Below are 24300 nucleotides of genomic sequence, written 5' to 3'. Positions count from 1 at the left end.
ACGCATGCTGCTGCAGCGCCCACGCGTCGCAATAAGGAAGGGGCCATCGGGCCTGGCGTGTGCAAATGCTAGGTGGCAGCCCTTTCTGCCCTGCCAAACCTGTCGTGCGCTTGGACACAAGATGCACGTGAACATGGAAAACAAGAAACGGGCAAGGTGGGGAGGGGTCGTAGCGGTGAGATGGGTGCTGTTATATGCAGCTGAGACCAGCCCCAGGCCACGGTGCCTCTCGCTTCCGGCGTTTCAGGGATGCTTCTGGAGGTGTGCGTTGCCCTAGCGGCAGGTGCTTTGTACCTATGGCTGTAGGCAATGCGGTTGGGGAGGGAGGGGTGCTGGGGTCAGGGTCTCCCAGACCGCCAGGGGCTTCTTCTCAACCCTGGAGGGAACTCAGTGAATGGGGTAGTAGCAGCTCAGCCATGTCTTCTCTCTCGTCCTTGGTTGGGAGAGAGGTCTGTTCTCCCTCCTTCCCGTGCTCCTAGGGGCATGATCTCCTACCGCTAGATCTCCTACCACTTATTTCCCCAAGTATCCTGATTTCCCCTGGGAATCTCCAATGCTCATTCCCTGGGGCGGCACTTGCGGGCAGGAGGCGCCAGCCCAACCATGCCCTGTGCTTGGCCAGCTTCCCCCATCCCCATCCCTGCCCCAACCTCACCCCCTCCCCGCCCCAAATTCAGAGAAACCAGCTAGGCTGCTTTTTTTTAAAAAAAAAAAAAACAACCCAAAAAACAAAAACCCTCTTTGCATTGTAAAATGTCAGCCCGTTTAGCTAAGAGCTTAATGCACGGTCAGCTTAATGCACCATACTTCCTTTCCCAGGGAGAACGGCCCTTGCAATCTGATAAAACGTCTCTATCTCTGACTGCTCATTTCCTTCTGCCCAAGCTTTCTTTTTAAGCAGCTGCCTTGGGAGAGCCTGGATCAACATTGCCCTCTCTTGGCTGCATGGGAGAGAGCAGCAGCGGGGAAATGCTCTGTCATGTACACTGCTTGAGCCTTTCGTCCTCGCCTAGGAAGGAAGCCACTTTCTTAATTTCCCCCCTCCTTTCCTCTAAATAGACAGTTTTCTTAAAACCAATGCAGTTTTCAGTGTTTCGTGGAGATTTCCCTTTCTCCCCTGTGAAGGTTCGCTGTGAGCACGAGCTATGTGCATTGGCACTGGTCTTAGATAATTTTAAACTAAGGAATTTAGAAGCATTTTTATAATCGTGGCAGCGTTACTGCAGCACTTGTGAATGGGGCGACCCAGCCTGTCTGCATGGCCCCGATCCTGGAACGGTGCATCTGAGCAACCTGACGTGCACGTGGTCCGGTTGAACTCGATTGAGAGGGTTCATCGAGTGGTGGCGGGGTGTAGACGGTATGTTGTAGATGGTGGGTTTTACACAGTGCCTTTCTGAGAAATCGGAGACGTGTCCTGGTGACTTCGGAGGAAGTGTCAGGAGTTTTACTTCTTCTTTCAGTCTGTGGCAGCTTCAGTCCTCTCATCCCCTGCTCTCATCCGCTGGGGAAGGGGACGCGATGTCTGCATGTCCCTCCCTCCCTTGTGGCTGGACCAACTCCCTCTCCGGTGCCATGAAGGTGGAACTAGTGAGGATTTCTTGTTTTGAATCCTCCTGCTCTTCCAGCTCCCACCTTTCATCATATAAATGTACCTGGGCTCAAAGAAAAGACTGACTTTATTATTATTATTATTATTATTATTAATATTATTATTATTATTTTTATGAGCCTAGTGAGAGCTTCCCTGGCTCTGTAATGTTGGGCAGCATGATATACTTGCATTATGACTCGCCTGGAGTGATCATGGTGACTCACGTTATGGCTTTGTTTCTCTGGCAGCTTGTCTTAGGCAAGCTGCTAGCAGGTCTCTGTCGTCTCCGTGGAAGTGGACTGGGATGTATAATGCTATTCCTTTGAATCGCCATTGTACAGGAGCCCCTGATCTCCCTTGTTTCCACTTCCTAGTTACAGCACATACTGAAAAAGGTGGTCCATTAAAGATGGTTCAGAGAGGGCATTAATTTTTAATCATCTTTGGGGACTGCTTTTGCTTCGCGTGACCCATTCTTCAGCAGTTACTGCAGCTCCTCCAACTCCAGGACTGAAATAACCGCCTGTTGGCCAGCAGAGCGTATACCCTGCACGTGGGGTTTCCTCTTCTGGACAGAGGGCTGCCTCCCACCTCTCTGTGTACAGCAGTGATGCTCAAATCTTTGGTCCAGTGGTAGGGGATCCAGCACTGCTGCCTGCATACCGGCACTGGGTCCTGGGGGGCCGATAGCACCCCCTGTGTGCTCGGATTGGGTCCTGGGGTCTTGGCACTGCCCCCTTCAAGGGCTCCACACCAGGATCGGACCCTGCACTATCCACCCTGCCCAGCCCCACCCTGCCCAGGCCCACCCTCCCATGCTGGGAGCAGTGCACGGGGCCTGGAGCTTCCCAGGGGTCCAGAGATTTGGTAGCAGGGGAGAGGTCAACCTCTCCCTCATTGCCAAATTTCTGGACCCCTGGGGAGCCCTTTGGGCCAGTTAACATGGTGCCATGGGCCAGATCTGGGCTGTGGGCTGGAGGTTGAGCACCCCGATGTAGTGTGGAGAGGTTGGCCTCTCCATTCTGAATGGGCACTTAACTGAACGTAGCCATCGATGTCGGGATGGTTCAGGCCTCGTCGATCCTGTTTGGTTCAGGGAATGGACTATCAATGGGTTTCAACCCATGGCCCGCAGACCCCGGGGGGTCCACAGGCTACATCTAGGGGGTCTGCAGGAGATGACCAGGATCAGTCAAAGGTATGCGAATACCCACACTTACCATTCAAAGGGGTCTGCACCGCCGCTTGAAGTTCCCAAAGGGGTCTGCACCTCCATTTGAAATTTTGTAGGGGTCCGCAAATGAAAAAAGGTTGAAAACCACTGGACTAGAAGAGCTCTTGAGAGCCCCGAAAACCCTATTTTCTATTATTCTCTGTTCTTGGTAGCGGGCCGCGTCCTTTCCCTGTTCCTTCGAAGGTTGACATCTACAGCATAGCAAGGGGACGTCTCTGGAGGCCATACCCACGCGGCTGTGAGAGTCGGGGTGCTGGGCACGGCGAAGCGAGAGCCTGCTCCTGGCTGTGCCAAGCGCACGAGACTCCCGCCTAGCATTTCACCGGGTATATCTTCGAGGATTAAAAGATGAGGGCGCCCGAAGGAGTGCCCTCTCCGCTGGGCCAGGGGCCACGCGTGACGCGGATGTCATCAGCTTCTCGCCGACTGATGGCGCCGTGGCTTTGGACCGCGTGGCCTGGAGGGGACCGGCGTGCCTCGAGCGTTTCCGCTGTGCCGAGCCGCGCCGGGGGCCGCGGTGGAACCGGAGCCCGCGTCCGGCCGCGGTTCCAGAACCCGGCCCCGGGGCGGTTGCGTCCGGAGCCGCGGCGGCAGTTGAGGGGGCAGGACGATGGCAGAGCAAGTAAGAGGAGCGCAGAGAAGTGCCCCCGGCAGGACCGAATTTCCCCATGTGCAGAGACTCCTGTTCTTCCTGGTGGGAAAAGGGAAAACTGGTAGCAACCGTCGTTGGCCCGGCCTTTCTCCCCCCGCCTCGGTCCTGTGAAGCGGTGTCGCAACGTGGTGCTTCCCCGTGCCACCGGGATGGCGGGGAAGACATGCTGGGCGGGGGGCGGGGAACGAGACGGAGAGAGGGCGAATGCTGAAGCAGACAGCAGCAAGGGAAATGGTGCTGGGGCAAGAGGGCCAGAGCCTGGGGACCTCTAGCAGGAGGATGGGTTATACGTTTAAAAGAGTATAATAAAGACATTATTGCCTTATATGAGGAGAGGCCGACAGATGTGGCACTGTTCAGCCTAGAAAAGAGAAGGCTTCGGGGGGGATTTGGTGGCAGCTGCGTCAGGGGAGAGCATCAGGAGCAAGGCAAACGACTATTCGCTAATGTGCCCCAGGGGAAAACCAGGAGCAAGGGTCATAAACTCCTAGAAGAAGGTTTCAGACTGGATATAAGGAAAAAAGTCTTCACGGCTTGTGTGGCCGGAGTCTGGAATAGACGCCCCGCGGGTGGTGGTGCAGGCTCCTACCCTGGAGACCTTCAAGAGGAGCCGACGCACACCTCGCTGGGGTTATTTGACCCCTGCAATCTTTCCTGCCTGGATCCAGCGAAGGTCCCTCCCAGCCCGAAACTTCCGTAAACCTGCATCGGGAAGGGGAGACGGCGGTGCTTTTCCCTCCACCCTGGCCTCAAGTTCAAAGGGGATTTGGCTTCGTCCCTACTAGATACCGTGCAACAGACCTGCTGGTATCTGTACGTATCTCTGGGGAGCTTCTGGGTCATCCGTATGTGTGTCCACGTTGGCTGCGGTGGCCCTGCTTTGGCCCCCACGTTGCCAGAGGCCTCCATATCTCTTGGTGGGGTGGAGGTGGCCGTGGAGGTAAGGCGATGCCAGCAATGAGCACTAACTCATGGGCTTCGGTGGCAGGGACGATGAGCATGGGGAGAGCAGGTAGATCTCACCTTGTCTGCTGCAGAGCCTGAGGAGGGAGGAAGTTGCATATCCACGGCAAGACTTCTTATGTAATGGATATCAAAATTACTTCTGCCTGTCCGTGCACATAGACTGAACGACAAGGCAGATAACTCAGGGTACGAATCTGTTAGCACAGGTTCGGAGTCTGTTCTCCCATCCTTACTGCAGCGGTGAGAAAAGTATCCAGAGGCCTGTTTCATTTTGCTTTCCGAAAGTTTGACTATTGTAGAGGAGAGGGTGAGTGGGACTTTTGCAAGCCTGACCTAGCGCTGCCACGTGACTGAAGGATGACGACTTAGGCTGGCTTCACAGCTCTCCCGCTGACTCACTTTATCTCTGGGGAAGTCACTTCAGCTTCCAGTGTCCCATCATCAGTAATGTTGGGCCTAGTGATACCTACCTCGCTTTCAGATCTGTGGATGGATGGGGGAAATACTCCATAAATGTTGCGGTAGTAACTTCTGTTGCTTTTTCTTGCCTTGCTTGGGAAGTGGTATTACAAATTCAAAAGAGGATCAATTTTGATCAAGTCTTTTCCTTAATATTTAGGTTCGAGATGCAGCAATAAACAGCCTTGTGGAAATTTACAGACACGTAGGTGAACGTGTCAGGGCAGATCTCAGTAAAAAAGGATTACCACAGTCTCGGTGAGTAGAGAATATCTCTTTTTGTTGACTGTTTTTGGTTTCTTTTAATTTTTCCTTCGAGTACAGGGGCCTTTGTGTGAGCTTGGGGTTCCCCTCTTCCCCCATTGTGTAAACACTTAAGCATGTACTTAATGTTATGCAGGAGAGAAAAGCAAATGGGGATTGTTCACCTGCAGCAAATGACGTATGCACCTAAGTACTTGCAGGATTGGGGCCATAAGATGTAAGGAAAGCATTTCAAAACTGGTGAAGACATTCGTAAGATCGAATTAACTCAAGTGGTTAAGGTTCACGTTACAGTGGTCTATTAAAAGAACATCGGCAAGCTAAAAATCATGTTTAGTATTCCACATCACGAGACTGACCTAACAATCATGAGAGCTGTACAAAATATCACGCATCTGAGACTTTGCATATAAATCTTTCAGTGTTCAAACCTTTCAGGTGCAGTCAGATCACATTTCTAAGTTGTTCTCTGCAACCAAGAGGCTTGAAACTTTTTTTTAAAAAAATAAAGAAGAAAGCTGAGGTTCTCAAATAATCACATGACTCAGCAGCTGGGTGTTAAAGAAACCCAGTGAATATTGCAAAACACACACTACAATTGTGTGCATTAGGAGCTCTGTGTATTTAAACTCAGTCTCACCTGTTACTGTAGTATTTTTTTGTTGTTGTTCAATTGGAAAAGAAAATCCAGGGGGGAGAAAAAAGCAAAAGGAAATATAAAAACCTCTGGGTGAAGTTTTGTGGCCAGTGTCATACAGGATACAGACCAGAGGATCAAGTTCCCTTCTGGCCTTCAGATCATCACGTGTATGGAAGTGAATTTAGGCTGTTCTTTTTCATCCCTCTGCTGGACAGTAAAACTGGGCCGGTAATTTTCACTTTGGCTTCTTATCAGTTTCAGTTGTTGGTTCCCGTCTTCAGTCTCGAGGCCCCGTTCACGTTGACAGCACTACATTGACACACATTTAAAAACTGTTGGCCAAAATTTCCTTTCTTTTACTCCAGCACCAGTAGCCACCTTAAGGGAAGGCAAACCGGGCAACCGCCCAAGGCCTCACACTTTAGGGGGCCCCAAAATTTTGCAGCAGATGTCCAACTTGCTTATAGGTCATTAAAGTTAAGTCTCTAAGGAGCCCCAAATGACTCTCTTGCCCAGGGCCCCAACACCCCGAAGGCCAGTGCCAGTGCACCCCAGCCTGAATTTGTCAAAGTTAATAATAATAATTGTCATTGCTAATAATAGTAAGAATAACAGCAATAACTATTATTATTATTATTATTATTATCTCAAGCCATATTTAGACATTTGCCAACACATTTGACTTACAAAAGCTCCATTTGGGACTTCAGGTTTTTCAATCTCCTTCAAAAGTTAGGCCATAGGTTGAAGCGATGTAGCGTGCGTTTTTGAGCTTGCTCGTCTTAATTTCGCAGTAGTTCTGTTGAATCTTTGGGGCTGCGTGCAAGTTAGCCAGCCTTGATTATCTGTGAGGTTAAAGTTTGTAATTTCTTTCTGCAACTTCAGTGGTGATAACTTCCGCTGCTTTTGCATCAGTGAGCTAGAGCTTGTATGCTCGGTATCCTAGAGTGTGCCAGCCCGGGTGCTGACTGACGCACAGTATAATTCCTTCAGCAAATTTCAGTATAAATCTAGCAAATCTATTTCCATCTGAGGACCCCAAAGCACTTGACAAATGAATGGTCTTAGCCTTTGCATTGTGTAGACGTGGAAACTGAGGCAGAGAGGAGTTTAATGGCTCAGCTAAGATTACACGGTTAGCTAAGCAGCTGGGAAACCAGCCAGTTTATCTGGCAGCCTCCCTGGTGCATCTGGATCTTGGATGCATCCTTTTAAGAACAACTTTTTTAAAGGAATCAATGAAGCTTTTCTTTAGGGAATACAAGGCAGGTCTGAGAGGGACGGGAGAGTGTGCACGGATGAAGTGGTAGAAGCATCTTGCGTTTGTGGCTCTGAGTTAGAGGCAGCTGCATAATTAGGGCTGCCTATTTTTTCCAGGGCATGGACAAAAATGTGCCCAGTCATTTTAATCTGTGATTAGTGCGGCATCTACCTGGTAACACATCTCTGTTCGGCCAGGCTGATTCCGGATGGATTTGCCTATACAAATTTGTGATAAGACTGTCCGATGAGAGACCTCTGCCAGCACTGGGGTGAATGACAGGTCTAGGGTTTGTAATGTTTAAACTCTTTGTGGAAAAGCAAACCCTTCTTGTGCAGGCTGAGGCTTGTCGGAGCACGAGATCAGGGGCTTTGCCTCCCCTACGCTTACTATGGCACAAGTTTGAAACTACAGATCTTCCTCCAAAGAATTACGTTTGCAGCCTTAGGACCTTGAAAGACTTAATTTGTTATGATGTCAGTGAATTAATGCCCGGGGAACTGGAAAAGGAGTCAGAGCTGAGAGTGGGAGAAGGCGGCAAGGAGAGGTGAGGAGGGTAGAGGCGAGGGGTCTGAGAAAGGGAACGAGGCCATGTATCTAGAGGAGAGGGCGATGAGAGATGTTCAGCTGGCAGAGGTCAGTAGCTCCATGCCAGTGTCTCCTCTTCCTTTCTCCTGTCCCGGGATAAGCTCAGGTTTTCAGTGCTTGTGGTCTCAGCCAATAAATAGCTTCTTCTTGCTGTCGGGGAAGGAACAAGGACGAGCCGATATCCTGGAAAAGCACATTTGCATCTTGTTTTTTAAACTGGCTTGATAAATAGGTTTCTGGCAAGGGGTCTGCTTAGACTTCCCATAAGAGGAGGGGTTTTGAATACACCCCCATGTAGTATCAGTTCTCCTTTGGGCGGCAGCGTGGAGTCGAGCCGCCTTGACAGGAGTGCAGGGGAGGGTGGTTTTTTCCGCCTGTCTCCTCTCCCTTCCCTGGATGTCCCCATGGAAAGGTTTGCCACAGCCCATCCTCAAGGACTGAGCTCCCGGGGACGGAGGACTGAGCTGAAGGGGTGTGCTGCAATGGAAACATGATGGAGAAAGCAAGGCAAAAGCAGAAGAGAAGTGTTAAGGCTGAACGTGAATGTTTTTCAAGCCCCCACACCTTTCCTGTCTCCTGTGTCTGTGAATGCTTTAAGTTCAGCAAAGTTAAATAGTTTGAAAACAGGGTTTTATAATGTGAGCACTTGGTTAGGATGGTTTAGATGGGGCCGATCCTGCCTTGAGCAAGGGATTGGACTGGATGACAGCCAAAAGTCCCTTTATAGCCCCATTTTCTATGATTCTGTCCTTGTATGCATCCGCTGCCGGCCCTGGGTATAACACGCCACTTCCAGATCTCTTATCTATTCTCTGTTTCTTTCCTGTATATTAATAACCAAACATCACAATTCTGTATCGACACTTTATGTAAAATTTCAGTCTTTACCTTCTTTTCAATGAATTCAACGGCAAAACTCCCAGCGGCTTCAATGGGAGGGGAATCAGTCTCTTATTAAGAAGGGTTCCTCATTACATCTTTGTTTCTCTCTTTCAAACAGGCTGAACGTCATCTTTACAAAATTTGATGAAGTCCAGAAATCCGGAAACATGATCCAGGGGTCGGGCGGTGAGTAGAAACGCCGCTGGCATTCCCCACTCCTTTGTGAGTGATCAGCGTGAGGCAGACCAGTGGCCGTAGAAGTAAAAGGCTCCTTGCAAAGGGTCACCACGTGTTGCATGCAATTACCGTCTGTTTTTACCGCAGGACGAACAGGAATGGGGAAATATATGCATGTAACCTTCAGGGAATTTAGGGTCAGAGGCTGATAACCTTACAGTAGTCTTCAAGACGAACTCCCGTGAGTCAGAGCAAGTGACACTTTAAAAAAAAGGAAAGTGTTGGTGGGTGGGGAACTGAAATTTGTGAAGGACTTGACTCAGGCGTTGCTCTTTGTAAATGTAAAAGAGCATTCAGATTCACTGCTGGGGAGGCTGTAGCAGGATCCAGTGAATCTGATCTTGTTCTCCGGCAGTTTTCACATGCTTTTCTTGGATGGTTGCAAGCATCAAAGATGGTGCCCCCCCGCCCTTAACAGCCAGAAAGGTGGCTGGTAAGAGAGTGGAGATGAATCTGCTTTTGTCTGGCAAGATCAGGTCTGGGGAAACACAGAGTTATTTTCCTTTCCAGGCACTATTCTTCCTGCCAGATCCCTCTAAACTGCCGTGCCCTTTCTCTCTGAAACAATGCACATGTGATAGAGCTAGACAAGAAGCCACGGTCTGAAGGCAGTTCTGCACTGGAGCGGACGTTTCCTGGCACGGCTTAAAAATTCATGAAATAGTTTGTGGGTGTATTTAACGCTGCTACGTTGCGTTTTGCTGCACGTCTGGCTGTGGCGAAATGCAGGGCAGATGCCACACTGTGTGACGTTGTGGGGGGCAAACCCTAAGCACAAGAATATTGTTCGTGGGCAGTGTTTATGATGAGGGCAATCTGCTGTTTCTTCGGCACGAGGGACGTTGTTAAGTATAACTGAAAAACAGTGTTCGGGTCTTGATTTAGACTCAGGAAGGAAAAACAAGCATTCCTTGATCAAAGATTTAAGCATTCGTAGCCATCGTACCTTTAGTCCTGAATACCCAGGACAGAGTAGACTGAATCTGCCCCTGCTCCAGTGTCATGGATATCAATTAAACTAGAATAAAGATGAATGTGGCTCATTATGTCTTAATGAGAGATGCTAATGGATATGCCCGGAGAAGATGGCCTTAAAAAGTGGTGCGTGTGGTCACGTCATGTCACGCTGTTGCTTATTGGAGCTTGGGAGCAGCTTGTGCGGCACGGTGTTGTGACATTATGTTGCTATGCTGTGGCAACACAGATTAATTATATCCAAACTGTGCAAGCTGGTGATGATTTGTTTTCTTCGGAAGTTGCCTTGGAATCTGTTAATGAGTCACAAGCTCAGCTCGCCAGGGCACTGTCGGCACAACGTAGGGGTAACCCTACAGGAAAACGAAGCGGGTCATGGCCCTGGGTCGGATGGCCACTGGTATGCCCAGGAGAGACCAGCAAGAGCAGCCTTTGCTGAGGAGTAGACATAGAGGAGGAAAAACTTGACGTTTCAAGGATAAACCTTAGCTGTGTAATCACGGAGAGGTAGTTAGCTGTGTTAGCCTGACGCCCGGCAGAAAGCAGGATCTTATAGTTAGTAGATGAGATGCCACTCTGCCGTGCCTTCTGGCTGTGCAATCATGTTATCTTAGGTGGCATGGATACCAGAATAGCTTGAGCATCATAACTTGCCTGTACAATCCTAGAAAATGAGGGTTGAAAGGATGTCAGGAGGTCACATCTAGTCCAGCCCCCTGCTTCGAGCAGGACCAGCCCCAACTACATTGTCCCAGCCAAGGCTTTGTCTAGCTGGGTTTTGAAAACCTCCAAGGATGGAGATGCCACCACCTCTCTGGATAACCTGGTCCCGTGCCTCACCACCCTCCTAGTGAGAGTTTTTTTCCTAATGTCCAACCTCAACCTCCCTTGCTGCAACTTGAGCCCATTGCTCCTTGTCCTGTCATCTGCCCCCACTGAGAGCAGCCCAGCTCCATCCTCTTTGCAACCACCTTGCAGATAGTCGAAGGCTGCTATCAGATCCCCTTTCTGTCTTCTTTTCTCCAGCCTAAATTAGTCCAGTTCCCTCCGCCTTTCCTCGTAAATCACGTGCTGCAGCCCCCTAACCATTTTCCTTGCCCTCCTCTGGACTCTGTCCAATTTCTCCACATCCTTTCTGCAGTGGGGGGCCCAAAACTGGACGCAGGACTCCAGATGTGGCCTCCCCAGTGCAGAGTAGAGGGGAATAATTACTTCTCTTGATCTGCTGGCAATGCTCCTACAGCCCAGTATGTGTTGGCCTTCTTGGCAACAAAGACACACTGTTGGCCCATATTCAGCTTCTTGTCCACTGTCACCCCCAGGTCCTTTTCTGCAGAGCTGCTGCCCAGCCAGTAGCCCCCAGCTTGTCCCAGAGCAGGGGATTCTTCCATCCTAAGTGCAGGATTTTGCACGTGTCCTTGTTGAACCTCATGAGATTTCTTTTGGTCCAGGCCTCCAATTTGTTGAGGTCACTCTGAATGCTAGCCCTACCCTCCAGTGTATCTACTGTGCCCCCAGCTAATCCCACTACCAGTGTCTGGTCTGTTCTGCATTAGCTCTAGCACCAGCATCTTCAGTCTGGTGTGAGGTTTTGTCTACACCAGTGGTTTTTAACCTGTGGTCCATAGACCCCTGGGTGTCTACAGACTATGTCTAATGGGTCCATGAAAGATGACTATCAGTAAAAAGTACGTGAATACCTACACTTACAATTCAAAGGGGTCTGAGCCTCCATTCAAAATTTTCCAAAGGGGTTTGCACCTCTATTCAACATTTTTTTTTTTGGGAGTCCGTAAGTGGGGGGAAAAAGGTTGCAAACCCCTGGCCTACGCTGACTTTTTCTGTCAAAGTCTCACTCTCTGCAGCCAGCATGAAAACCTGTTTTGTGAAGATGGTAAACTCCTGTCTTTATTACAGAAATAACTTTAATGCTGTGCCCACGGCTTTAAATCGTGGCTTTCAAAGGGCACGGGCAAATGGCACATTCAAGCCAGCATAATTTACATCACATAAATAGCAGCGGGCCTTGGAGCGGACAGACTGGCACCTATCCTGGGGTAGTGGCTTGCAGTAGGTGCTTTTATAGTCCCTCACCCCCAAAAGGCAAAAGAGCAGAGAATAGCCTATTTGCCACCAGGAGCAAATGGCTACCCTGGGATAAGCTGTGGACAGCTAACATTATACACCTAGGTGACTCGCACCGAAGGATTTTTCCTCTGTTTTCTTGTTGGGTTTACATTGGATTTGACTAAACCATGCCAGTGTGGGGCTGTACATGATGTCTGGTCATTTGTCTCACCAGTACAAAGGCTGATTTTACTGTTGTAAATGTATCGCGTACCCAGGCTTGTTATAAAAGAGGCAAGAACAAAGCACATTACAAATGGCTTGCTCCAGATCATCATGTGGCTCCAGACCCAATACCCGCAACATCTACATGTCTTAACATATAATATCAATGCCATACCCCAAGCCTTCCTCTGCCACATCGCTGGGACCAAGCCACTAGCTAACAAGGTTGCTTGTAGCCGTGTCGTAGCCACCTAGGATCACTGAGCCACGTTGACCGCAAAAGGATTTGAAACGCTTGTCAAGCCTGGCTTGTACCGCTTTGCAGAGGAGTCAAGCAGGCAGAAAAGAAATGACTGTTTTTGAAATGGCGGATCAGGCCAAAAAAACCAGTCAAAGCAGTGCAATAACAAAATGGATCGTCTTGCTCTCTAAGAACGCGGGCTTGGATCCGTGCGGTTTTAGCGACCCGCTCTCCCTGCGAACGCGGCCGGCCAGCGTAGCAGCACCGCGTGCGTTTCGCAAGTCCTTTGACCTGCGCTAGAAGTCATTAAAGACTCCCTTGAGCAAACACCAGGCAATAAATAATAACCGTCGGCCCAAGCGGGGGGGCAGTCGGTTTGCAAGCCGCGTTTATTAAGATGATGAGACGTATTCTGATCTCAGTTTGGCCGAGGCCAGGCGAGAGCAACTCCCGGCGAAGCTGTCGGGTTCGTACCGGCTCGCCGCCGGCTGAACGCAAGCCATTATGCATTTGCAGACGTAGCGGTCCCAGCCTTTTTGTATGTTTTCTGACTTTCTTTGCTGCAGTTCATGATAGTTTTGTCAAGTAAATCTCAAGATGCGCTTGATCTTTTTTTCTTTTTCCCCTTCTGCATCTGGATTCTGTTTTTAAGGCTTAATAATATTATGAATAAAACAACAGTTACTGAGGGAAAAGGACTCGGCGGTAATTTGAAGTACGTTTCATTTCTGTGCAGACGGAGGCAGGATTTCATCTTTGTACGTACGCTGCTTGTTGCTAGGTGACCGGCAAGGCTTAGAGCTAGAAAATGGAGCTAAAACGCACATCGGATTTCTCGATGGTTCTCGGTGCGTCTCTATTTGGTTTTTTTTTACATGTAATTAGTCAACCTCTTGAAGCAAAAATTACAGTTTTCCCCCCTTTAGGCTTTCAGCAGGCTAATTATTTTTGTGTAGCTGCTTCTGCTAATTATGCAGATGTGCTTGTAGCCCCCCCCCGGGAGGAAAGATTTTCAGCATGAAAGAGCCAATAATTACGCGCTTGTCGGTTGCCGTCTTCATGTGGCGTGGCGTGATGATCTTTAATTGGATGCGATATGGAGGGAGCCCCTTGGACACAAAGGTGGATTTAATTTACTCCAAGAGATTCCTGCTGCTCTGCTTTTCTTGGATTTATGGCGGGGAGGGCCTGAGCCGACGCCTGTTGAAATCGGTGGGAGCATTTTCCATCGACTCCGGTGGCTTTTGGATCAGGCCCAAACTCCAAATTCTGGTTTTAGAGCAGGCTCAGCAAGTGATGGAGCCATAACCCAAGGTAGAGGAAAGATGCTAGAGCACGCTTGGAGGAGCTGACTGATGGGAAACAAGGACCCCATTAGCATCGAGCAAAGTTTATTACGAGCCAAAGCTTCTCTGGTGCACACGTTTGAATCCCACTTCATCCAATACCACTGTCAGGTTTTAGATCCTGTAGCATTCAGCCCCGTATTCTGTTTCTAAGATGTGCAATCCAAATTTTAAAGCCCTCCCTGGAAGCAGATGATCCCACTCTCTTCTGCAGTCCTTGCAGCGCCCAGGCATGGCAGGTGCCCGCTTCTGGTTTGCTTCCACCGCGCACTAATCTTCTCCCCTCCCATCCTACCCTGCGCCCGCTTGGATCGGGCTCCGGACACGTCGGGGCAAAGGTGGTGGGCTGTCTGCACGGCACTGCCCCTCCGCCGCGCACGCGGCTCTCCGCACGGAAATCCAGGCAAGAGATGCTAAGCTGGGATCCCTCTAAACGGGGATGGTCAGCGTGGCTGGTGCTGGAGCTGGGAGGGCCGCGAGAGCTGCACCGGTCTCTACAGGGCGCCAGTTGTCTCTGCGCGGCCTTCCTATCTCTGCGGGTCTCCCATGTGATTGCAGCCCCCCAAATCCCTGCAGCTGGTGTGATTTGAGGCCCTCGGGCCAAATTCCAGCAGTTTGGCGCTGAGGAAGGGGAGTCGGTGTGAACCTTGCTCCTGACACGAGCAGACTTTTTGCCGGGGATTTTCCTTGCAGCCATGGAGCCAAAAGCGACTTCTGTGAGCGTACCTTTCTTTCAGCAAAACCAGTTTTGGGGTTTTGTTTTTTTTTTTGAGTACACTTTCTACTAACAACACGGGCCTCCCGCTGACACTTATTTCTCTGGGTAATAGCCCTGGGCACATGCACATTTTTATCCAGTAATAATATTTGTCTGCTTTACCCAATTGCAGCAGGCTCCTGTATTAGTCGTAAAATAATACCAAATTCCTGGCAACCATGAGAAAGATGAATTTGACCCTGGGTGAGTAGTATTCTCCATAATTAAGGAAATGTTTAGTCAGGTGGGACCACATCACGTGTTGCCTGAATGGGGGTGGTTCCCCAAGCTTGTTTATAATAATCTGTAAGTAATTAGACGCAAACGAGCCGCTTTCAACGCTTCCACCTGTGGCTCTGATTTTTGGAGCACAGTCACTGCGTGTAATTTTGGCATCCTGGTCGTGCAGGGTCTTTCCCAAAAGTTGGCCCTCTCTGCAGCCAGATTATTGGGCGCATCGCAAGCCCCATCCAAGCGACAGCCTTGCAGGACTGAAGGGGGGATGCTTGATGATGGCTCAAGAGGTTTGAGCTACCAGACGATTCCCCGGCTCTGCTCTTTATTGCATGGTTTCGTAGACATTCGGGCTGGAAGGGTCCTCGGAGGATCATCGAGTCCAGCCCCCCGCCCGTTTAGTTGCCTGTTCTCTGAATCTCGCTGCCTTGGGGACGAAACTGAAAACCCATTTCATTGACTGAGGCTTCACCTGATTGAGACGAAGGGAAAGGGGCCAGATAGGAGTGGAGGAGAGGTCCCTGCCCTGGCACCGTGTCCTCGAGCACGGTGGGCATACAGGAGTGGGCCTTTCTGCTCAGCTGTGCTGGCTCAAGGGAAGGCGACTGTGGTTTTCTTTCCGCTGGAGCCTGCTTTTCATGTCGTGATGTCGAAGAAAGAGGGAGGCAAAAAGAAACCCGGGCTCGGGAGAACAAATGTTGCTCAGCTGAGCGCTGAGGTTGGCTCTTATTTTGGAGGAGGGGTGGCAGTCATCATCTCTGCTAGGTCACACGGAGGAGTCGTTTGGGAGGGGGGAGAGTTTACTGGTGCCGAAGTTGCCGAGAGCCCGGCGCTCTCTGCTAGCATCTCAAGCTCGCTGGAGAGCATGACTGCTGGGAAAGGTAGGCATCCTGCTTAACGAGCAAGGGGGACAGTGGAAATCTGTTTGTGCCTTTTCATTTTTTTTTTTTAAGCATTAGGAAGGAAACCAATGGATTTGGATCGTAGCGGTGCTTCAGCAATAAAGAGCAAACTTTGCAAAATAGGCTGGAAGGAAGCATACCTGGGATGCAGACGTCAAACGTGATTTGAGGCTGGCATCAAATAAGGACGTAGATGAATCTGTCCGGGGCCGGGGGGGCAAAGCAGAGCTACCCGAGGGAAGAGGGGGGGATACCTTGTAAGAGAAGGAAAAAAAAAACTGGTGGCATTTTTAACCATCCTGCAGAGTTTAATGTCGTTTTGTTTCTTCTTTTTTTGAACGGTTGCTGCGTTTGCTTCTTAATCAGTACGGTATTTGCAGCGTCAGCCAGGGAGTGATTTAGAGGTTACAAGTCGTTTGTTAAACCAGCACTGAATTGCAGCCAAAGAAACAGGCTGAGTGGAGATGTCGGTGGATTTTCTGTGATTATTATTATTTTTAGCTCGTGTTCTGGCTAAGGCTCTCTAGCTGCTGAAGTGGGAAATGCCGCATGACAGGGAGACAGAGGAGCTCAAGGGTCTTTACGACTGTGGACCTTGAATTCACAGGAGAAGCGTGCGCCGCGTTTCTTTTTGTGATGCGCGCCGACCCCGGGCTTGCGTTCCAGCATTCGAGTGAACGCGTTAGCCATCTTTGTAAAGCTGTTGCGTCTGCCTTTCCCTCTCTCCGCTCCCCTCCCCTTCCCCAAAAAAGACAGGACGGCGCTGTTCTGCTGAAATATTTATGAGAACCAGGCGGCCTTGGGGGACAAAAGGTGATGCTTGTTTTTCATGCAGTGGTTAAGAAGGTACCGACCAAGTTCATTAAACCTCTGTTTATATTGCATGCAACAATTTTGCATGATTCCTCGTATCCTCCAAGGCTCTGCAAGCCCTTTTTGAGTGCTGCAGTCCTACAAAAAAAACTCACGTGGTCAATAAATGCTGTTAAAGGGCAAAATGGGGCATGGGAATATTAAGTGACTGGCCCATCACCAGTCAGGACATTGTTAGTGGATTTGGAGGTGCAGACACCTGGCTGGTCGAGTGCTCTTAACATTTTCTCCCTGGTAGTCTGGTAATAATTACTATTAAATGGGCCGGAGAGGAGAGGAGAGGATATTAAGAGCTCTTTGCCAGGTTATGTACAACAACTGTTTTACCTGTCTTCCTCCTAGCATTTTTGTCACTCAGCACAGATACGAATAGAAAAAATAACACCAAGTATGTTTGTTTCCAAACACGGACCCTTCCCTCTTTAGGATGGATTCAGTGTCCTGGAGAAATGTGCTTATCGTCTTCTTTAAGAAACGATATGCATTTATTTTAGTTATTAATGAAGAATGAATCGTCTCTGTTGCCCAGGGGTTTCCTCAGCTCTGAACGACCGGCTGATGCAAGTGAAAGGACAGCGGGGTCGTAGTCCAGCTAGCCTAATGAGTCGAGAAATGCCTGCCCTAGAGACTGACCTCGCTGCTATGAGCAGCGCGTATATCAAGTGTTAGGTGAAGAACAAGCAGCGATATCCTCTGTGTTTCTGGCATCTTTCTTCTGGATGGACTCCACCATGCTCCTCGTGCCGCTGATCTCCATGGGTGCTTGTGTGCATGGAGCTGGCCTTTTTCAGAGGACGGCTGAGTGAAAGCTGTCTCCACGATGCACTTTCTCCTTGTTCCCGGGGCCTGTTGGGTTCCCTTGTGTAGAAAGGGTGGGTTAGGGTGTGCATCCTGCCCCTCTATGGACAACTTCATTTGCACGGAAACACTCGAGCAGCCTCTCTGTCCATGGGAGCTGGGGCAGCCATGCCTATGCCGCTCAAGTGGAGTTTGACATAGCGTTCCTGACGAATTAAAGCACAAAGTTAACATTTGAAGCTGGTTTGTGAGGTCCCCCTCAATGCAAACCTGTGCGGTGCCCTCCCTCGAGGAGCGACAGATTAATGCACAACAGGTCTTTTTGCACATCTAGATAGACCCTTTTGTATGCAAATGCCCCTGCTGTCAAGGAACTTCCCGTGCAGCTCAGCAGAGCGGGTGGGAGCCTGAGATGTGGCATGAGCTTCAAAGGGCAAACTGAAAGTGCCGGGGATGCCTTTTCTCTCGCATGACATTGTTTCATGCGGTAGTGAAGAGCACAAAATGGAGCGGAGGGCATTTCCTAACACTTTCGACCTGCCAGGTGGCATTTATCAAATCATTTAATGAAATCCTTATAGAGGGGAGGAGACGGTTTTCACTGCAGAGGGAACCGTAAAGATGCTGGACCTCCCAGTCCAAACTGCTGGCCCTGGAGGAGAGGGGGCACATCCAGCAGAGTTACTGGTGTAAAAGTTACAGTAATAATTCCTAGTCCTTACCCTTTCCTCTGAATTGGGTCTGTTTGTTCCCCATCCCTTTGCTTTTCATTGCTCTGAAATTTGGACTGACGTGGCAGACATCGCCCCTTGTCCCGGCGGAGGACCACTTCTCTGGTATCTTCTCCACTCCTCTGCCCAGCTGCCTATGTTTGAAGACCTCCATCAAGAAGAATTAGGGTCGGGGCTGGCTCAGCCTTAGTCCCAATGACATTTCCTATGAAAGCGCCAGCAAGAAACCCGACATTTCTGATGCAATAGCTTTGACATTCATTACACAGAGCAGCCTCTAAGGGCAAATTTGTCACCAGAACAGCTCTTTGAATGGTCTTTTTTGCCATTTGCTGAATCTTTGCCGAATCTTAGGTCCCCCCCCCGGTCCCTGTGATGTTTCATCTTAATCCCTTTCCTTACAGCAACAGCAATACAGTGCTAATGAATTTATTGTACATAAGGGTGAGCATGCTGATGACTTAAAGGGGCCTTTTTAATTCTCAGCTATTCACTGAAAATAGAACCGCGAATTGCTGAAAGATCCTAAATGAAGGCTGACATGTTGACAGCCATGGGTCTTGCAGAGCTGCGTGATAATGCGGATAAAACCCTTTTTTAAACCACTCTCAGGGGAGTTGTAAAGCATAATTAGTTCATGTTTTTACATCTGGAAAGGACTGGACTGTACTCTGTTTAGGGCAAGGACCCGGGTCGGTAAAGCACCATGCATATTGGCGCTTTGTAAAATAAGAACAAATGAAGGGAATTATCTTCCTTTGCACGAGGCCCCCGATGTGTTGTCTCTCTTGGAGAATGATCTGGGAGGGCAGTTTTGAACTCTTTGCATCGCTGGTTGGATTCAAGGCTGGTGATGGGTGCTTGGATGGTTTTCTCTCTCTCAATAGCTGTATATGGCCTGGATTGATGGCCCCAGTCAAGTACAGCGCTGGTGGCTTCTAAAATGCAGTGAGATCCTTCTGGGTGCCAGTCCAGGGCTCTGGGCAAAGATAGGATGGGACACAGCTGATGACTCCCCCCATCCCCTTTCGAGGCGCTACATGCTATAATCGATTGCTCTTCTTGCGTGTCTGGGGAGATTTCCGTTCAAATCAGGTGCATCACGAGTAGACTGAATTTTGGAGCCTCTGATGAGGAGAGCACCTATGCCGGGTGCCCTCATCCCCCTGCTTCATTTGGGGCAAAGGGTAAAGGCGTCTTCGATGTTTCAGGCATTGTGCTTGGTCATTGTGTATGGGGGCTGTTCCCAGAGTTTTTGAAGATTAGGTTAGGCAAACACTCAACCACAGTGATTTAGGAACAGTCCTGCCTGGAGCAAGGGGGTGGACTTCCCAACTCCCTGAGGTGCCACCCGGCCCTACTTCGCTATAATGAAGATAGCAAGGGAGCACCATGTTCCTGTGGTCCGGCCGGTCTGCTTCTGTTATGCTGTTGTGCCCCCAAGCGTTGAAATTATTCAGGCAGACTCTTGCCCTACCCATACCCATGTACGTTTATTCCAGCGTCTAGACTAGAGAGTAAATCCTTCGTCTTTCTAAGATGATGAGTGTGGATGCTTGCAGAGGTGTAGGTTGTAGCCATGTTGGTCTAAGCACGTAGGCAGACAAGGAAGGGTCTTTGGGTAAATCTTGCTCGATCAACACGAATAGTTGGAAATACTCTTCTTACGAATGCCTGGCGAAGGGTGTTTACACCCAAAAGCTTGCAAAGAAGAATTTTTCCAACTATTTGAGTTGGTCTAATGAAAGATATCAGATTTACCCAAAGACCCTTGTCTGCTGATGCTTTCAGAGGCTTTTTATTTCTCTGTTTATAATCAGAGGCATTATCGACGGGCAGAATACCCAGCTCATTGCCCAGGCAGAGACTGCATCCACGGAGAGGTGCCAGGTCCAGTATTTAACCCGATGCTGTAAGAGATGTGCCCTCAGTAAAGCCCAGGCAACCTTGCTGAAGGAAATGGGAATTCCCAAATAGTAGATAGGGACCAAACGTTGCTCCTGGTTGCTGAAATAGCAGAGAAACACTGTTCTCAGCATGCGGCCTCAGTCTGACATTATATTGCCCTCTTTATGCTTTCTAACTGACGTGCGACTGAAGCATTTGATCTTCCTTGGATGCGTTGTTGTGAATCAGAGCAAAACCCACGCAGTCATAAATAGCAGCGTCCTATTTTTTTTTTGTAGAGCAAGACAGCAAATAGTGTCTAATGACTGGGTTTCTTTCGCCCACTGAAGGAATTAATCACGCCCCGCTGCTTTGTCGGAGGAATCCTTTTGTTGCTTTGTGCTAAACCATTTGAATCTTTCTTGTTTGCGCCCCCAGAGCCCAGGACTACAGACAGCCCCAAGTAATCCTGGCTGTACTTCGTGTAGCCTGTTTTGAGCTCGTTGCAGCAGAGGACACTGGGAGGAAAAGGCCTAGTAACTCCTCTGCACCTGAGCTCCTGCAAGAGGTCATAGCAGCTGATTGCCAGTTGGGGTTTTTTTGGTAAGGCAAATGTCTTTAGGGCTGAAAGAGAATAAATGTCTTCCATACCTTCCTTCACCTCCCACGAGCGCTGTGAAAATAGCTTGTAAGGTGCCAAAACTGAGTTGGTGATCTGCAACCCCAGTCTTCAGCAGGCCAAGGGCTACGATCCTCTCTAAGCTGGTTGGGGCATCTCCCTCCAGCCCCATCATCCAACACTTCCTTATGGGTATTTTAATTGGAAGTACCAGCTAGTTTCATCCCAGAACCTGAATGTTAAAAATAAGTGTACGTTATCTTAATGCAGTGGGACCAGATTCTCTCTCGACTTTCATACGCTCTATAACGTGACTAAAGCCAGTGGAGCCGTAGGAAGTAAATTCAGGATGCAGTTTAACTCGCAGCTTTTAACCCCATCTCGTCGCCCGTTTCTGTGCCAATAATGGCATCAATATACTGTAGAGCCGTGTTCATCTGAACCCAGCTGGACTGTCCCTGGTTCATATATGCAAAATGCTCAGATGTATGAGATGTCTGTGATATGAAAGAGCATCAGAAAGAAAGAGGAATGTATAGACAAAACCACATGCAACGGTCCAAAAACACCATTAGAAAAATCAGTATCAAAACCCTGGTTGCTCACAGGTATTTGCTCTTTTGCATTTTTGGCCACCAGATTGAATATTCATCTCATACAAGGGCCTGTATAAATGGGGTACCGAGGAGCAAGGGTGTTTTTTATATATTAGCCTAGTGCCTAACCAGTGGGAAATGGACTTTGGCTTGATTTAACATGGGGGGAGTGATTGCTGAGCAGTGGTATTACCTTTGCTTGTAAGCTCACTAGTGCCTGCAGGTAAATTCAGGCTGCCATCCATGGCCCGCCAAAAGTCCACACAGGGTTTATGTGCAGTGGTCATAGCATTAGCAAGGATGCATGTGAGGCAGACCCTCGGGCCCAGATCCACCAGCTATTTAAGGAGCCAGGTGCTTAACATCCCCAATGGCTGTGGGAACCGTTTGCCGTTGATGCAAACTTCTGCAAGTAAAGTCTCTTTGAGGTCTGCACGGTCCCTGCCTCGTACCCGCTGGGCGCGTTGCCCTGCCAGCTCTTCCCAGCGCAGGCTGCCAACACAATCCTGCCGGGAGTCTGAAGCTGTGCCACGCAAGCTGTTCTCCCACGGCTCCTGGAGCCTTAGGATGGTGCTCGGACCACTTCATCTCTCCAGAGATGCTTTGAACATTAAGCAAGGCCGTGCCTTTCTTTGTCTTCTGCACACAACGAGAATTAAAGGCACCCGCAGTCTGTCCGATCAGCTTTTAAATAAGATGCTTAAAAGTAACTGCTGGAATGGCCGTAAGTGAAAGGGATTTGTGAAGATTTTCTCTTCCAGTTTTTTTCCAGCATGTTTCATTCGTGCCTTCATTAGTGCTTGTAGTGTAGCCCATCTCTCTCTTTCCCCTGCTTGCTCAGTTAGTCCACTTCCCTGCAAATCTACTGGCAAGAGGAGAGGAAAAAGGATGTTAGCAGGAACATGTGATGGTAAAGAGCATGGGGACTGAGGGGCAGAGACAGTGCTTGTGACTTCTTCTGACTCACTTTTTATAAATTGATTGGATTTCTGGTGTACAGAGTCCCTTTAATTACTACAGCACCGGGTCCCATCCTGCTCTGAGTTGTCCGAGCCGAGTCTCTTCCCAGGCTCTCATGGGGAGCAGAGTGAAACCTTTTTGTTTCTCCCTCTTGACTTCGTTTCCTGACTCCCAAGATGGACATTCGAGAAATTGTGACTGGCATCATTTCTTGGGGGGAACATCCATTCCCTGGATTGTCTGGGCTGCAGTTTGCTCCCCTATGGGTGCATCAGAGGGGGATGAAGCATGGGTAACTGCATAGGGGCCAGGCATAAGCTGCCCCTCTCTTCGGCGAGTGCTAAGTGCATGAGCAAGCTGGCAGGATGGCAGTGCATCCATTTGGGCAGCAAGCCTGCATCCCAGCCAGGCTATGGTCACAAGGCAACCATCAGCACCTAACTAGGTCAGGTGTTCGGGCGAGTAAACCACATCCCCCATTTCCAGTCTCTCTGGTTTGTCGGGGAGTTGCGAGGGGCAGTGGCGTGGCTGGAGCCCGATGCCGGGCAGACAGCGGCTGCATCAGCTCTGCTCCCTCTGTCGCTCTGCCAGTGCACTTCAGTCCCGATTTACACTCCTGCGGCTTGAGTCCTGCGCGGGGCAGGAGTCGCGTCTGCAGAGACCTCTAATCACACGGAGCTTTTCTGATGTGGAGCGACAGCCGCCCTCGTTTTCACTCGGGGCTTAAACGAGATCTGATCTGGATGCTCCAGAGGCGAAACGCTTCCGCATCAGCTCCCTGAATCCAGACTGCCGGCTCCAGGCGGTTCTTTTATGAAGCTGACTACCTGTGTTTAACCGTCCTGACTATCTCGCATCCTTTTCTGGAGCCCTTTCTTCTTTCTTGGTGCTTGGGGGGGTTCCTGCTAGCTCTTAGGCCCGAATGGCGTTGGCTGGTTCTGCTGCACACGTGTGCACTGCGCCAGGGCTGTGTTGTGCAGGGGAACCTGAGGCTATGTCCCTATTTTTTTTTTTTTCTTCCCAGGCCTTTCTTTTTTCACAGCCCTCGGGTACTGGCACACCTACTACCACCCCATCTGCTCCGACAGGAGAGCTCTTGTCCTCGGGCAGGATCGTGGCCCAGATGAGACTCCTACCCCGGAGGTTGTGGATAGCGCAGTATGCATTGAATGAATGGAGCCTACTGGCTTCGTTCAGCTGGCCGTTGTCAGACACGACAACACGCGTTCATAATAATTTAGTGCTGGGGAAAAGTTCTGGTCTGATGACAATGGGGCACCAGGTCCTCTGCCCATCCACCAAACAGACATGCTACAAAAAACAGCGGTGCAGCTGTCTCGGCGCTCGCCTAGGAGCAGGACGGGCCATCCTGGGGCAGCGGGAGCCACGTAGCATTGTTTTATCTGGTAATGCCATTCAGTGCCCGATGTAGGGATGGCTCTGGGACAAAGACGCTCGTTCGGCAAATGTGTCGTACATGTACCATGCACTATCAGAAGCTAAGAGCGTTACGTCATTTCTGACCCAGGCAGGATCTGACCCGGTGAACTAGGAGCGAAAGGCTTCATGTTCGGATACTGCTGAGCTGTCAGGGCTTGGAGAAAGTGGGTTTTTCCATATCTTTGCTGCACTTGTTTTAGAAGGTGGATGGCCTGCCCTCCACTAGAGCCTTGAAGAAAACGGTGTCCGTGGATCGGTTAACAATGCCGGTGCTGGTAAAAAGTGACCGACTGACTGAGGCTCCTTCTACACCGTACAGGTATCGCACAGTTAACTGGTTAGATGCACAGTCACCTTGAGACCAGCTACATGTGCAAAGCAGCTGTCACATCAGAATAAAGGTATAAAGGTAGAGCTCAAAAAAATGGACTAACTTTATAGCCTGTTGGTATCCAGCTTTAATTTGCATGCACAGCAGGGTCTCCCCTGTGTCTGGACGGCCTGTTAACCGACGGGGCTCCCGCCGCAGGCGTGCGCCAGGCCCAGCAACTTCCGACTGTGGGTCCTGGCAGCAAGCCTCATGGTGCCAGGACCCAACTGGGTCCCAGCAGCTGCGGGGTATGGCTACGATTCTCCAAGCCTCAAGGTGCGTGAAACACCCTGGGGCTGGGAGATCATAGCTGCTGCGATCTCCCAGCCCGGGGGGAGCATGAAACCCTTGGAGCTAAGAGATCACGGGTACCGTGATCTCCCAGCCTCAGGGGGTTAGATCCCATAGTGCCTTTATCTGCGTGTGTAGCGGGGCTGACTGCTTATTTCCATTTTCCCCTTGACCCGGAGTCTTGAAACTTTGCTGGTCTCATTTATAGTGG

The 24300-nt window shown here is 49.8% G+C and overlaps 1 protein-coding gene across 1 annotated transcript in view; it reads left to right on the top strand.

Moving 5' to 3' along the window:
* CLASP1 (cytoplasmic linker associated protein 1) overlaps window positions 1-24300 on the top strand; it is a 254819-nt gene that overhangs the window by 75094 nt on the left and 155425 nt on the right. The window contains exons 7-8 of the mRNA XM_019553837.1: window positions 5066-5163; window positions 8659-8726. Coding sequence (XP_019409382.1) covers window positions 5066-5163; window positions 8659-8726 — 166 coding nt within the window. The remainder of the gene's footprint in view (window positions 1-5065; window positions 5164-8658; window positions 8727-24300) is intronic.

The sequence above is a fragment of the Crocodylus porosus genome, unplaced genomic scaffold (genome assembly GCF_001723895.1).
Source record: "Crocodylus porosus isolate Cpor-Errol unplaced genomic scaffold, CroPor_comp1, whole genome shotgun sequence".
Taxonomy (NCBI): Eukaryota; Metazoa; Chordata; order Crocodylia; family Crocodylidae; genus Crocodylus; species Crocodylus porosus.
This window is presented reverse-complemented; position numbering and strand designations above follow the sequence as displayed.